Source organism: Megalops cyprinoides, chromosome 19 (genome assembly GCF_013368585.1).
Source record: "Megalops cyprinoides isolate fMegCyp1 chromosome 19, fMegCyp1.pri, whole genome shotgun sequence".
Taxonomy (NCBI): domain Eukaryota; kingdom Metazoa; phylum Chordata; class Actinopteri; order Elopiformes; family Megalopidae; genus Megalops; species Megalops cyprinoides.
Window position 1 is genome coordinate 21,811,230 of NC_050601.1, and position 14,455 is coordinate 21,825,684.

The 14,455-nt window shown below is 42.0% G+C and overlaps 1 protein-coding gene across 3 annotated transcripts; it reads right to left on the reverse strand.

Annotated features, from left to right (window-relative positions):
- Nucleotides 1–1,138: 1,138 nt before the first annotated feature.
- utp18 (UTP18 small subunit processome component) lies at nt 1,139–14,111 on the reverse strand. Of its 3 annotated transcripts, none has more exons than XM_036552459.1 (14): nt 13,634–14,111; nt 12,639–12,775; nt 11,651–11,746; nt 11,457–11,539; nt 10,313–10,413; nt 9,947–10,072; nt 9,291–9,465; nt 8,928–9,028; nt 8,109–8,199; nt 4,652–4,775; nt 3,008–3,182; nt 2,012–2,154; nt 1,873–1,910; nt 1,139–1,430 (listed from the first exon to the last, which is right to left on the reverse strand). In XM_036552459.1, exons 1-13 carry the CDS (start codon nt 13,850–13,852, stop codon nt 1,886–1,888), a joined length of 1,596 nt encoding a protein of 531 aa, XP_036408352.1. In that variant the 5' UTR covers nt 13,853–14,111; the 3' UTR covers nt 1,139–1,430; nt 1,873–1,885. The 3 variants fall into 3 exon arrangements, with proteins under 3 accessions (XP_036408352.1, XP_036408350.1, XP_036408351.1); XM_036552457.1 differs by having other exon boundaries at nt 10,313–10,416; XM_036552458.1 differs by having other exon boundaries at nt 1,139–1,433; nt 10,313–10,416.
- Between the last annotated feature and the right edge of the window lie 344 nt (nt 14,112–14,455).

The window sequence follows — 14,455 nt, forward strand, 5'->3', positions numbered from 1 at the left end:
TAATTTTATTATTCTGGGTTATTGGTTACTTTGTTACAAGTGGTTTTTGGTGTGTGTTAATGTCTAGAAATGATATATTTGAGGTCCTGGTTCTCTCAACTATAGCCTCCAGCTACAACTTAAGTGTTCATCCGGTGTTCCAAGAAGTATTGGGTATTTTGAATCCTGTCTCAGTATTGGATATTTTAAGATGTGTCAGACTTTTCAGCAGACTGATACAGCAGGAAGTAAGGAAGACCAAGTATGAGGAATGTCCATTTTAGTTCTGAATATGAAGCCAACCTAGAGGATCTTACACCACTTGTCTTTCCCTAGATAAGATTCCCTAAATAAGTGACACTGGTTGGTGTCAATCTGTCAGGGAGATGCTGGGCTTCTTCATCACCCTTAGGGATGCTATGAATTGATTTTTTTCTGTTTGGAGAAATGTGCAGGGATATGGTTGCATAGCATGCTTATACAGCAGTTTATTTTTGTGCTATTCCTTTTCTATCTCTGAAAATAAAATGGTGGACCATCTGGTGAGGTACTGACTCTCAGGGCTGTCATGCTGCAGTATTTTCCTGTCAGCAGAGGGGATTTTCACCATTATCTGCCGCTCAACGTTTTTACCCCTACACAATATTTCATCTTAAAAAGGACAAAAACGTACATCTGAACATTTTCTTTATTTACAGGCATTTGATGAGTATCAAAATACAAACTATTCCACTTGTCAACATTCCTGACACTGATCTTCTTTTTCACAGACATTCTTCTATATATTCTTTATGCGTCTCTTGCCGCTGTGTCTTTCTGGGGTTATGTTTACATAACAAGCTAGTTACAGTGGTTTAGATTTGTTAAGAACAAAATACATTTTCAATGAATTAAAGATTCCAGATTTTGCAATCTAGAAAATGTTATGATATTATATACTTACTATAATACCCACTGACTTTGAAAAGGCAGTGTTTGAACAATTAGAACTAATTTTCTGCATTTTTTTCTTGTATGAGTTCTCCTTGATTTGAATGACGAAAGTAAAGTGGTTGAAATAAAAGCCAGCACATCAAATAAAAAAAACCCTTTTCAGAAGGTCTAACAACACTGTAAATCTGTGTTGCAAATCCAATTCAAATCTCTTCGTGATATAAAAATACACGTTTTTGCACCAAAAACAAACACCTCTTTGTAAGAACATAAGATATGCCAGTTTTATTTTGCATGTAAACATTTGCAAAATCCCCCAAAATATGGCTGTGTATGTGGACTAATCCACCTCATACACCTTACAAAAATTCAAATAAATAGCTGGAAGGGTTATAGTCCTGTATAATTCACAGTGATCTCACGGCACAGTGCAGCTACAGGGAGAACAGCCCTGTACATGCTGAGGTCTGGAGTCTTGCTCTGCTGCACTGCCACCTTGTGGCTGAACACTGCTCGGCCTGCTAGAGCAGAGGGATAGATTACAACACCGTTAACCGTGGAAATGGCTGCATCTCATCCTCAAAATTACAAATCCAGATCACAGAACGGGTGCAGGCTATTGTATACGTTGCACCCAGGCTATGTGACCACCTGCTCACACAAATTTTAGGTTGATCTGAGGAACATTAAGCAATTTGATTTCTTGTACAACCATTCTGCAATTGAAAACCGCTGCTAAAAAAAGCAATATTTCATCATCCTTACGTATCGTTTTATTGTTTACTTATCTTGAATATCATACTATCCTGGAATTCAAAATATAATATAAAAAAATATTAAAGAACATCTTATATTTCTTATATACTGCCACCTAATTATGTCACATTCACCTAATTTAAATGCATTTGCTGTAAGTTGTGCATTTTGAATGAGAGTGTAAAAACATCTAAAAATACGCACCTGAAGAACGTCTTTAAAAGTCGGTATAATGTTTCAACCTGATCAATGGGAAGAAAAGAGAAAGCGTTACTGAGAGGAATTATGAAGCAGCGGCCAGTGGCTACAGTCGATGTGATATTTCACTGGCGAGCATCCGCACCTATAAAGGACGGCCCTGCCCTTGTTGTTGGCCACAGAGAAGAAGCCGCTGCGGGGGGAGAAGTCCAGGCTCTGTGGGAGAAGGATGTTCTTCCGCCGGGACACGGGGAAGTTGGAGAACACGGTGAAGCTGGGGATGTGCACCTGAGACCCGGAGACACCAGGAAAAACCAACTCGAGACAGGCGAAAACACAACCAGAAGGACATTTCTTCATTCATGTGCTTTACCCATGTCTTCAGCACTAAGTCGGTTCTGAGACACGTACCCTAGTTAGGCTTGCCAGGGGTAATTTTTTTTTTATTAATTTTTCACCACATCTCTGATGTTATTCAAAGCTTTTATTTTTCAGAAAAACACTGCACTCCAAGTATCCTTGGAAAATACATAAAGGAAATTGTGGCCTTTTCACAATAACTGAATCCACCAACTGCAATTTCACGAGAAATGGGAAATAAGAATCTACAGAGAACACAGTTTACACTACTGGAGCACTGTAATCTTTCAAATAAAAAAATTGTAAATGTTTTAGCACAATCAGTGTTTATCAGGAATTACAGATGATCAAATCCTCAGTATTATCATCTGTAAATATTTGAGGTTATTCCAGTATATTGATGCCTACACAATTATTTGCATACTTTTATTCTATAGGTTTTGTGTATGGTTTGATCAATTAACACCGTGGAATAATAACCATGGTTACCAATGTGGTGAAGTGGTAAGGAATAGGGGTCCTAACTCAAAGGTTCCCAGTTTCATTCTAAGGGGGGAAAAGTTGACAATGATAAGTCGCTCTGCATAAGAACGCCTGCTGAGTAAATGAATGTAAAATGTTCTAAAGAATTTTAGAAATTAAACATTCCTAGTGCAAATATTCCTCAGCCAATCAGAATGTTCAGCTGCTATCCTGAGAGGGGTCTTTAACTGGAGAATTACTTCTTTGTCCTCTAACCACATCACCAGTGACAGAATGAGACTGTGTGAGCGTCACTGACCAGCCGAACTGCTTCGTCTGCAGCGCTGGAAGCTATAGCGAGGATCTCGGTGCTGGGATTGAACCGGAGGGAAGTGGCAGGGGTCAGCAGGTTCATGATGGCCTTCAGGGGCTTGGGGTTGGACTCCTGTAGGCATGTGTCATGGCTGTACACGTTCACCACGCCGGAGCTTGACCTGAGATACAGATTTAAATTCATCACAAGAGCTCCAACGGAGACAAACACAGACTCACATTCACATTTACTATGTCAGAGCTCAAAATCTCTCTCTCTCTCGCTCTCTCTCTCTCACTCTCACACACACACACACACACACACACACACACACAGATTCATCTTGGCAGAGCTCAAAATGAGTCACACAAAGTGATGCATCATATTCTCTGAGACAGTCAGACTGTACACTTAAATGCTGTAATTCTGACAGGAAATAATGACCGTTTCTTGACACGGTATCATAAACACAAAACCTTATGGCACCATAGATTGCTTCCTTACTATATTTGGCTGTAATGTGAAAGGCACTCAAACACATAATGCAGTTTTGAGCAAATGGGCTATAAGATAGAGAGAGCATCATGTCCTACTGCCAGGAGGAATTTCAATAATTTACTGAGCCACTTTGAAATGATGAAAAATGATAAATTATAAAAAGACATCCAGCCTGTCAGCTGTTCTGGATCAATATACAATTGCTCCTGAAGGGTGTGGATCATATTGTCACATCACATCCAATACTACACTATCAATTCCCTTCCCACAACTTGAGAAGTAATGCAATTTTGTGTACAAAAGTCAGCCCACTTTACAGAAGTGATATTTTCAAGGACAGCCACCTTCTCCTCCCTTTATGTAAGCACTCTCACTTTGGAATCAGCAATCGCACACAGCAGGATTTCTGTCATGCAGGAACGCTGAAGCACGAGTGCTATCCTCCAATACACTTGCATGAAACCAGCAGCTATATTCCAAACTACAACTCCCACAGTGCACGAGGAAAGCAGACACCGTGTGCCTGCTGTCAACTGCACTCCTTAAAGACACTGGACAAGTCGTGGGGTGCCTGAAAGTGGAGAGACCCTGCCGATCTACCCACCCTTTCCCTAGTAGAATGAAGCTAATCTCTTGTAAGCAGCCACTGCTGTAAGCAGCATGTGTGATGTGAATGGATTATTCAGTGGCTTAGCAATATAAACCATCCAAAAGAAAGACAACAGCAGCTCAAAATTTATATGACAACATAAATACAGGAATACTTACCCACATCACCATGTACATACACAGAAACACATATACATATATATATATATATATATATATGTATATATGTATATATGTATATATATATATATATATATATATATATATATACATATATACATATATACATATATATATATATATATATATATATATATATATATATATATATATATATATATATATATATACATAATATATATTATATAATATATAATATATAATGTAGCTTGGTATCTACTGTATTTTCCACATAACTGAAATGGCTATTGTGCTGAAATTGACAAATGGTTAAGTAGCCAGCTAGTTTCGACTTACACATTCAGACACGGCAATATACATCCAAGCCACAAGAAGCGGCTGTACACGTAACAGTCCACTCACCCACAAGCAAGATACTGTCCGTTTCTGGAGACGGCAATGGAAGTTCCCCTCAAGGAGCCGTCATCTGCGAATCTGTTCATACATCTGCTGCTTTTCAAGTCCCAGATGAACACCTCTCCTTCATCTGCAATATGCGTGCAAAGGGAATTCATTCAGACTATTCCCATTACCGATCATCACCAGACCCACACACATATATATATATGGAATATGTAAGTAACTGACAGTTATTCATTTTTGATCCTCAATTACATAACACATGCTCAGCAGGCACTCTTAACCAGAGCAAATTACATCCCTTACAATATTTGGACACAATCTTTTTATATAGCTCCTTGCCCAAGTGTACAGCAGCAATTTTCCACCAGGGAATGGAACTGGCAACCTTTGCATCTCCAGTGTTAGTCCTTACCACCACACCACACTGCTGCAAGCAACTGTAATGGAAAGTAATTGGGAAAGAATACAATAACTCGTGAAATAATGTTGTGTACTCGTGTGTTGATATAGACCAAAGGACATTTTAGAATGGCTGCCCCTCTTACAGGTATTGGAATAAGGGAAAAATGCACAAGTTACGGTGATTTACAAGAATACAGGATCATCTCAAAGTATTCACACAACCAGCTCATAAAGTAATGCTACTCCTTCCATCCCCATATGTAGCCAGTAAGAACCCACTCCATCCATTCACATAGGTAGACTATGAAACTAGCAGTGTGCAGTCTGTACTGCCAAAGCATTCTCAACTGGCCCATCTGCGTTCAGCCTGATTTGGGAGATTATTAATAAACATTTAATCTACCTAATGAGGTAACTTCACATCACTTATTCATTCACTGACAAATGGGCAACTACTGTTTCAGTAGACCATTTTGCTTCACCTGATTGACAGTGTAGTTATCCACTAAGGATACAAGGATGGGACATAGAGTCAGTATATACAGTGTCATGTATATACAGTGGGTCACTTTAGTGCATTCCCTTTTTCTGTGAGTCAGACAAACATGTTCCATCATATAAGTTCTGACAGCACAAAATTTTGCCCTAAGGCTGCATGTGTTGGGGGTGCTACTTTGTAATTAATATGTTTCACAGGCAGCCTTAAAGCAGGCACAATGTGTTCACAGTTGTGACTTAGCGAACAATGCAGTTAGTGTTTTAAACCTGCTGCAGGCCATCGAATTTCCTTCCTGGTAAACCAGTAAACGAAGTGTTAACAGCTGTTCTGACATATCACTGTAAAGGAACAAACCACCATCTCTATGTCTGGGGTGGCATGGGGTGAATTTTGAGACATTCTTCATACATACACACACTATTGTCATTCTGTATATGCTCTTATCCAGAGCAACTTACATGTGTTACAGTTTTATCCAGTTAAAAAGCTGGATATTTACTGAGGTAATTGTGGGCTAAGCACCTTGCCAAAGGGTACAACAGCAGTGCTCCAGCAGGGAAGTCAACCGGCAACCTTTTGGTTTACGAGCCCCGATCCTTATCACTATGCCACACTGCTGTCACTGCTGCCATATCCACACATACCTCTGATTAAAGACAGTCCAGGTTATCGAGCGGAAATTAACGCCAAGCAAAAAAAAATTCTCTGCACGCTGAAGCCTGCTGCAGACACAGTGACGACGTCACTCTCCTGTTGCACGGCAACGGCGGCAAGCCTCAGCAAACAAGGAAGCGTCCGAGAGGCCCGCTGTCAGTTCGCATCTATGGAAAGGGGAGCGACGGCCCCGCGCAGCCCTTACAAGCTCCCGGCCGCCCCGGTACATCTGAGGACAGCCTGCCAGCGGGGCAATCTTCACGCCCCAGTTGAGCCGGGGGCGACTTCATCGCCGGAGCCAAGGACACGAAAGGCCCGATCCGCAGACGGGGCTCTCTATTCGCGGTGACATTTTACGAGGACCCGGATCAGGCTGCGCTCGGGCCATTTAGTCGGCGGCACCGAATGCGCACCGTGCATCTGTGTGACGCTACATGACAATGGCGTGTGCTGCGAGCGCACGACACGCTCGGAGAAACCCCTTACTGCTGTCACACGCAACGCAATCAAGAGAGCCGCAAATGCATGCAGCTCACGCTACTATAGAAAAACAGGAAACCCACAAGAATCCTGACACTCAGGAGACGTGTTTTACTCTTTGCACTTTTGACATCAGCTTTGCCCCACCCCCCACCTAAAACGCTCACAGCAATATTTATTCATCTTCCATCCTGTATTAGAAATACGGCTAAAGCTTCTACACTAGGGTTAAAGGATGTTGCTATCAGTCACATGTAGACACCATAATGGATTTTTGTAGCAACCTTTCTTTAAATTTCATCAAAGATTTACCAATATTCGCCGCTATCATGCAGAAATCCTGAAACACGGTACATATGTTTATCATATCACAACGATAAGAAAGATATGCAGTTCTCTTGCTTTTTTATTGTTCGCAAAAACTTTTACCATCTCCTGTTCTTTAGACGCCTTTATTCAAAAGGTTCAATTTTTCAAATCATAGCCACTATAAGCCAATCAACCTGCAGTGCTTATTAACAGTCCGCAAATGCAGTGTAAAATGATAAAAAGCCGGGCATCCAGCGAAAATTAAACGAAAAGTAAACCAATGAAATTAAATTTGCTGCACACATACCGCGCCACGCATCCAAAGGAGTCTCCAAATTCAATGTGATATGAAGTGACATGGTACCCTTTGAATTTCATCAATTTGTGCACATAGGTGATATGTGCAGCCCACGCCATCTTCTCCTGAACCACTGGCAGGAGCAGCCTGATATTTTGTTAACGTCATCTTCATACAAGTCTTCAGAAAATTAGGTTAAACCTACATTTAAAAAAGTGGACACAATGTACCAATAAAGTCTCAAATCAATTCAAAGTCTAAATGGTTTGAGCCACAACCACAAAATGAATTAATACTGCATAGACCTGTAGGCAGATGTGTGCAATCAAATATAACAGCTACAGATTATGATATGGAAGCCATATTTTTACAGTGCCGCCCAACAACCATGGCTTGCAGCTATATTTCTGTTCTCACACTTATACTTCTGTTCTTATGTTCAGAGGGTCAAATCAGTATTATTACGTCTACTGCGCTGGAAATTTACATTTATTTACATTTATTCATTTGGCAGACGCTTTTATCCAAAGCAACTTACATAGGTTACAATTCTTTACAATGTTTTCCATTTATACAGCTGGGTATTTATTGAGGCTAATGTGGGTTAAGTACTTTGCCCAAGTACAGCATCAGTGTCCCAGCGGGAATCGAACCGGCAGCCTTTCGGTTACGAGTCCTGCTCCTTATCCACTATGCTACACTGCCGCCCGTAGCTACTGTGTCAGAATTAATGCCGTCAAGGTTTTGTGGTATTTTAATTTACTTCAAGCTGCAGGTGGGCAGCTAAGTGAGGGGTGGAGAGGAGCTCCTCTCACCTGAGCTGGTGTAGACTCTTCCGCCGTCAGATGAGAAGGCTGCTCCTGTGACTTCTCCATTTATCTTCAGGCTTCGGACCAGCTCTTTGGTCTGAAACGTTCACAACCGCACACATTTAAGAACAGGACTCCCGTGAGTCCCAGTGACCACGGAAAACTGCACTTCAATGCCGCGGTGTCAGCTACACTGCGCTTCCAGCTCTCCCCGCTGTCTCCTGACAGGTGGCGCACCTTGTACACCGGTCTATCAGAGTTTGCGGAATTCATACATAAACTTGTATGTTCGTTGTTCTTTAATCTTTTGTTAATTCTGAACATTACTGAGCACATGCAAAAAAAATTGTGATCATACTAATACATGCAAGGAAAGCTCACAGTGCTTTTGAGCTTACAGCATGTTGCTTTTTTAGGAGCTGCTGACACAAAAAAGGGATTTGCTATGTACAATGTGTAGGGGAGGACCAATGACCATAGCAACAGTAACTATTCATCTTTGCACCATACAAAGGGCCAACTTCTACTTCTTCCCATGAATATTTTGTGAGCTCTAGACAGATCAGTATTGGTATTGTTTTGTCTGCCTGGACGCAATGAGTTATCCCTGGGGCCCTTTAAGGCCTCAGTGCTATTAATCTGAAGGACGAAAACCATACCATTTTAAAGTAACTAACACAGCTGAGAAGAAACATCTGAATGATTGCTCCCAGTTTACTCAACCTCTGTCAGCCTCTGCCTGTCTGTACTCTGTCATAGCTGTGTGTAGGTTGTTCCTTCCAACTGCATTGCACACGAGGAGACTGTGAACCTCCAGTTGCTCACCTTCATCGTCACTAAGTGTAGATATCCAGAGGTCCCGCTGAGCAGAAGAAACCCTCCATCAGGGGACACCTCGAAGTCTTTGACCTTTTTCTCACTTAAGCCTGTGGAGCACCAAGACATGGCATGATTGAGCTCTGAAAAATCTAAATCCTTTGGAATTTCATCTTAAAGCCAACTGCGCTTGGCAAAGTGCAACATAAGACTATAACATAAGCAAATCCCCACAGCAATGAGAGTAAACGTCAAACTTGTACTTGAAATCTACAAATATTTAGTGGTCAGTAAATGTCAACGGGTTCAATGACACAACTGCTAAAGAAACCCCCACTTCAGCCCCCAAAACTGTTTTTCATTTGTCCTCACCTCTGACTGTGTAAACCGGGATGATCTTGCCCTCCATCATGTCGTAGACGTAGAACAGTTTATTGTGGATGCTGGTGGCAACCACCTGCTCCCCGTCAGCGCTGAACTGGGCCTTGTGCACGGGGAACTTCTCCAGGTGGATGCTCTGGATCTTGGGGTTGGTCTTCCCATCAACCTTGGAGCAGAAAGACAGGGCAATTCAGGTCATCATCCAATATGGTACAAGAAATCCTTTTAGCGATTGTAATGCTAGTTAGACTAATTAATCCCATACTTTGATTTTTTTCTTTCTTCATCAGATGGAGGACATCTTCAGTATGTTTGATAGTTTTTTATTGCTGTGTGCTGACATTGTGTTGGAGCTCACATACCTTAATGATCAGTCACAAACCAGTGTCAGTGTCATGTTTTTTGTATTTTTTAATTTACTCTGGAACAGAACATTATAAAACACTCAGTGGTAATCTGTGAGGGCCACAATACTCATAATTAATTTCTGAGAAGCCATACTGAAATAATGATTCATTTCATTGACTTCACTATCTTATTTCATTCCATGAGGATGGAGTTACTGAACACCAGCTATAAAGGGTTAAAGACTGAAATGGAAACAGAGAAGAGAAATGGTGATATTCCCCCAAATTTTCTCTACTTGCCTGGAAAAAACTGACAGACTGGTCCATCCCTGCGGTCATGACAACCTGCGCCGAGGGGTGAAACTGGACCGTGGTCAGTCTGCCCTCCGAGGGACGGTCATTGTTAGCATTCAGGCAGTTCTTTATCTGGGAGCAAGCATAAAAACAGGACAGGATTCTACCAACGATAAATATTTCTGACACACTAATAATGACCACATGAACATACACTGAAAAGTAAATTACAAAGCAGGTATGCCCATGGTTAAACAGTATTAAGTTGCAACCTTCACAATATGAAAAGTTCATACAGTGTTTGATACATAGTTACATACATATTTTGTTGCATACATATTTTGTTGCAGTGGAAAGAAATTATAAACCCACCTGTATGATTCCTTTGGGAAGGCTTTCGGACGAGGCCACAAAGTTTCCAGTCTTACGCAGCAGGTCGTCGTCCTCATCGTCAGTGTGGTCCTCATCTTCATCTGCTTTAAAGCCATAAAAGTAGGGGACGGCACTCAGTTATCTTTTCATAAAAAGACGTGCAGTCCTTCAAAATTAAAAGATTCAGAGCAACGCATAATTTGAGCTCATGACAACAGAGCGAACGGTGCCAGAAAGAACAAGCATCCTTTTAATCTTTTAGGCAAAATCGAGGGTGTGGACCCCCTTAGAAACAACCGCAGCAAAGGCTGATGAAACATATTGAGACATTTTTAATGTTCTGTTATTAGTCTCATATCTGTACATGTACATAATTACAAATTCTTTTTCATACAGGCTGCTGCTGTGGGTAACACAAAAACCAGCCTCTGAAGCAGAAATGTCTTATCATCAATATACTTTCAGATACTCATAATTTTTCTCTCAGATTGTATCCCAGCACCTGTGAAGTTCCACTGGATATGAGTATGCCCCATTGCATGAAATTATATCGGTAGCCTCTTAACCCCACCAAGAACAAAACTTTTCACCCCCTTCCCATTTCCTTGACTGGCACACACTCCCCAGTAAAGCCTTTTCAAAAGTAAGGAACACCCTATTTTGACTTTTACAAATGTAAGCCCACAAATCTTGGATAATTACACAATCAAAATATTTCTGGAAGAAAATGCCATAATTCTATATTCAAATGGGATTGGTCATTTGAAAATAACAGAAAACAGCTGCAATGGCCACACCACCTGGCGAGTAATCAGAAAGAACTGTATAATCATTTTATCCAATAAAGAGAGAGGGGTATGCATACTGATTGAAATTTTAGTTACAGTAGGCAAGAAGCCATGAGTAAATGAATTAAAAATGCAGTCCACTACTCTCTCTCTGTGACAGGGGCATCACCTCTACAGAACTGTTGCAATAAATTTCTTGTTTCACAAAACATGCATGCAGAAATGACTCAACAAATAGGTTATAAGAATATAACTATTTCGATTAACTAGCTTCACTGAAGTTAAAAGCACGTCCCCAAAATATTCCTGACAAAAGGAATATTGTGCGTTATGGAGCAAAAAGTTGAAATGCCTACCATTGGAATGTTTCTTGCCTTTTTTCTTACTTTTCTCTGCCCTCTCTGCCCACGATGGAGTTCCGCCCATCGCTCTCTTGAACCTGGCAAAATAAAGAGTTAAAAAAAGATTAGAAAAACCAGACGGATGGAAGTGTTTTCCTCCCGGGAATATGAATGTGACCCCGCTGCCCTCCGTGGTACTGACTACTCACTGCTCCTGAAGCCTCTGCTGCAGCTTCTGCTTCGGGAGCCTCTTCTCCGCGTCACCCTTCATGAAGTCTCTGCGGTACCGGTGAGTCATGTCCACTCTAACGAGCAGAGGGAAGATGCGTCAGTGAATGAAGGACGACAGACGGCCAGCGCGACATTTTGTGGATCGTTACTTCTTACGTGGGCTTTTTAAACCCCTTTTTGTACCCTGTTTTGGAATCAGCAATTGGCCACCTCTGTATTCACGCAAGCGTGTTGGGGATAGCGAATACAATCCTACATTTTACATTTACATTTACTCATTTAGCAGACGCTTTTATCCAAAGCGACTTACAACACCAGGAATACATTCAAGCTACAGTATGAAAGGAGGCCTTGTAGTAGGCGCGAAGTGCTAAGGGAGCTGTACGGGATAAAGCAAGACAATGCAGACAGAAAGGTGAACCGATAAGTGCTATAAGATAAAGTGCAACAGAATAAGCTGAGGGTTAGAAATGTTACTATGTTAGGCGAGAAGGTGAGTTCGGAAGAGGTGAGTCTTCAAGAGATTCTTGAAGATATCCTCCAATATGATTGTGCACTTGCAGTGACCATTATTCACACTGCAAGTTCCCCACGGCACCAAAATGTAGCCAGTGTCGACTGGAGGACACGCCCATGTCTACTGATTTCATCCAACTCGTAAGCATCTAATGCGTCACATGGTACCTGAGAACAGGGACGCTCTGCAATAAACCCAACCCTACCCCAGTGGAATGAACCCAGTTTGTTCCGGGCCATTGTCGGCTAATGACACGGCTGGGACTGAACCTGTGCCATTGAGCTCAGCCCGCACTCAAAACCAGCACCTTTGCTGCCAGAGCCACTACAGAGCCCTAATTTTGTAATGACCCTCATGGGGAGGTGTGCTAGACAGTGAAATGCAGAATACTTTACACTATACTGCCACTGATCTTAACACAGGAGACTCTTTCAGTAAAAGGTACATACTCATCCTCGCCTTCATCCTCATCCTCATCCTCCCACGCGGCTTTCCGCGCTGGCTGAACCGGAAGCCTTGCTTCATTCTCAACTTCGGACTCGCTGGACTCCTCCTCAATCAAACTGCTCCCGACGTTTTCTTCATCCTGAGAGAGGGAACGCATTGTTAAGGCGTGATGGCGGTGGCGTCAGCAGTATGCAATTATGCCACAACACAAGGCTTTGATTGACAGGTTGTAAGTGTTGCAAGGGGTGATGGTGGATAAAGGCAATCACGAGTGGCTGCACAAAGTAACGCTGAACCACTCTGGAGAAGACCATTGAGGAGCGGAATGTAGAGAACACATCATCATGTTTAGGACTAAACCATGTGTTCCAAGACAAAAAAAAAAAAAAACATTCTTCAAACAAACGTAATTTTCCATCATAGTTTCAAGTTAGTCTAAATGATGATAGTGACACAAAACATTCAGACACAATGCATTATGACACAATTGCTATTACAAATTGTATGATCTGTAATCCCTTGATATCCTGTCTGCCAGGCTGCACAAGTTTGTGGGACAGAGCGGATATTATGCGACATGAGTCGTGTGGCGTTTTTGTATGCTGAAAGGAGATTTATTAACATTTTACCATACAATTACAGTTAGTTGTGCTGCTTTGCAAGCCAGCTAGGTATACTCCACAAGTCCACAAATCATGCAACGCCTACATAAGAGCACTAGCTCAGTAGCGAGCATCGAAATTTTCCCGCTGGGCACTGTTGTTGAACTCTTGGGCAAGGTACCTAACCCAGAATTGCCTCAGTATACATCCAGTAAGTAACTTGCAACAATTGTAACCTGTGCAAACCACTGTGTGTAAGAACATCTGCTAAGCAACTGAATGTAAACGTAATGCGATGAAACAGCTTGCCAGCTAAAGACCGTTCACTAGCAATCATTTCAGGACGCATGCCTCCAATCGATGAGCCGGAATCATGGGTGCCAGGTTAGCATTACCTCCCAGGTTAGCCTGTCCACCAGCTCGTCGTCAGCACCAAAAACCAGATCTTCCAGCAGCTTTTCGGATTCATCCTTCTCACCCAGCACCTTCACTTTTTTAAGATTTTTCTGTCTCCTGGCTTCTTCCTGAGCGAGCTGATCATCGTCCACCTCAGCACCCAATGATCTTTTCAAAGCTTTTACTTCGGATTTCCCTCTCGGACTGACTGTGGCCATGGCAGCCCGACTTGATGGCTTTCGACAGAAATTGTTCAGCGAGCTCTCTACTGTTCGAAATATACAGTATTGATTGACTGATTGCACTTTTAAGGTTGGCTCGACAGTTATCTGTTAACGGTACGGTTCTCACTCTTGACCTTTGCGAAGTGAAAATATTATGAGCTCCCTGAACAAGTCAGTGTCCTGCAAAAGTCTTCACTCCAGCTGTATTCTGAACATCACGAGAGAGCAAAACCGTTCTCACATGGTAGCTGTCTTAACGGGATATCCGGTTCAATGACCTTTCAACTTCGACGAGTTTTCAACAAAGACTATGCAATACACACAAGATTGTTGTGCGAGTCTACAAAGATGGCGGAGACGCACAGCACTTGCACAGGCATCGTTTCAGTGAGGGAATGGCATGAGTCGATGAAGCGCGCCAGTGGTCTCCTCTCAATATATATTAATTTTGTGAACGGTGGTTTACCAACTGACAAGTTAACATTTTACATGTCGTGGTTTCTGAATCCACTCTGCCTGCAGCCCGGAAGTACCGGTGACCTGGGGCTCTCACTTCTGTGAATCCTCTTTCATGACGCGTTCCGTGGTTCCGCCTTC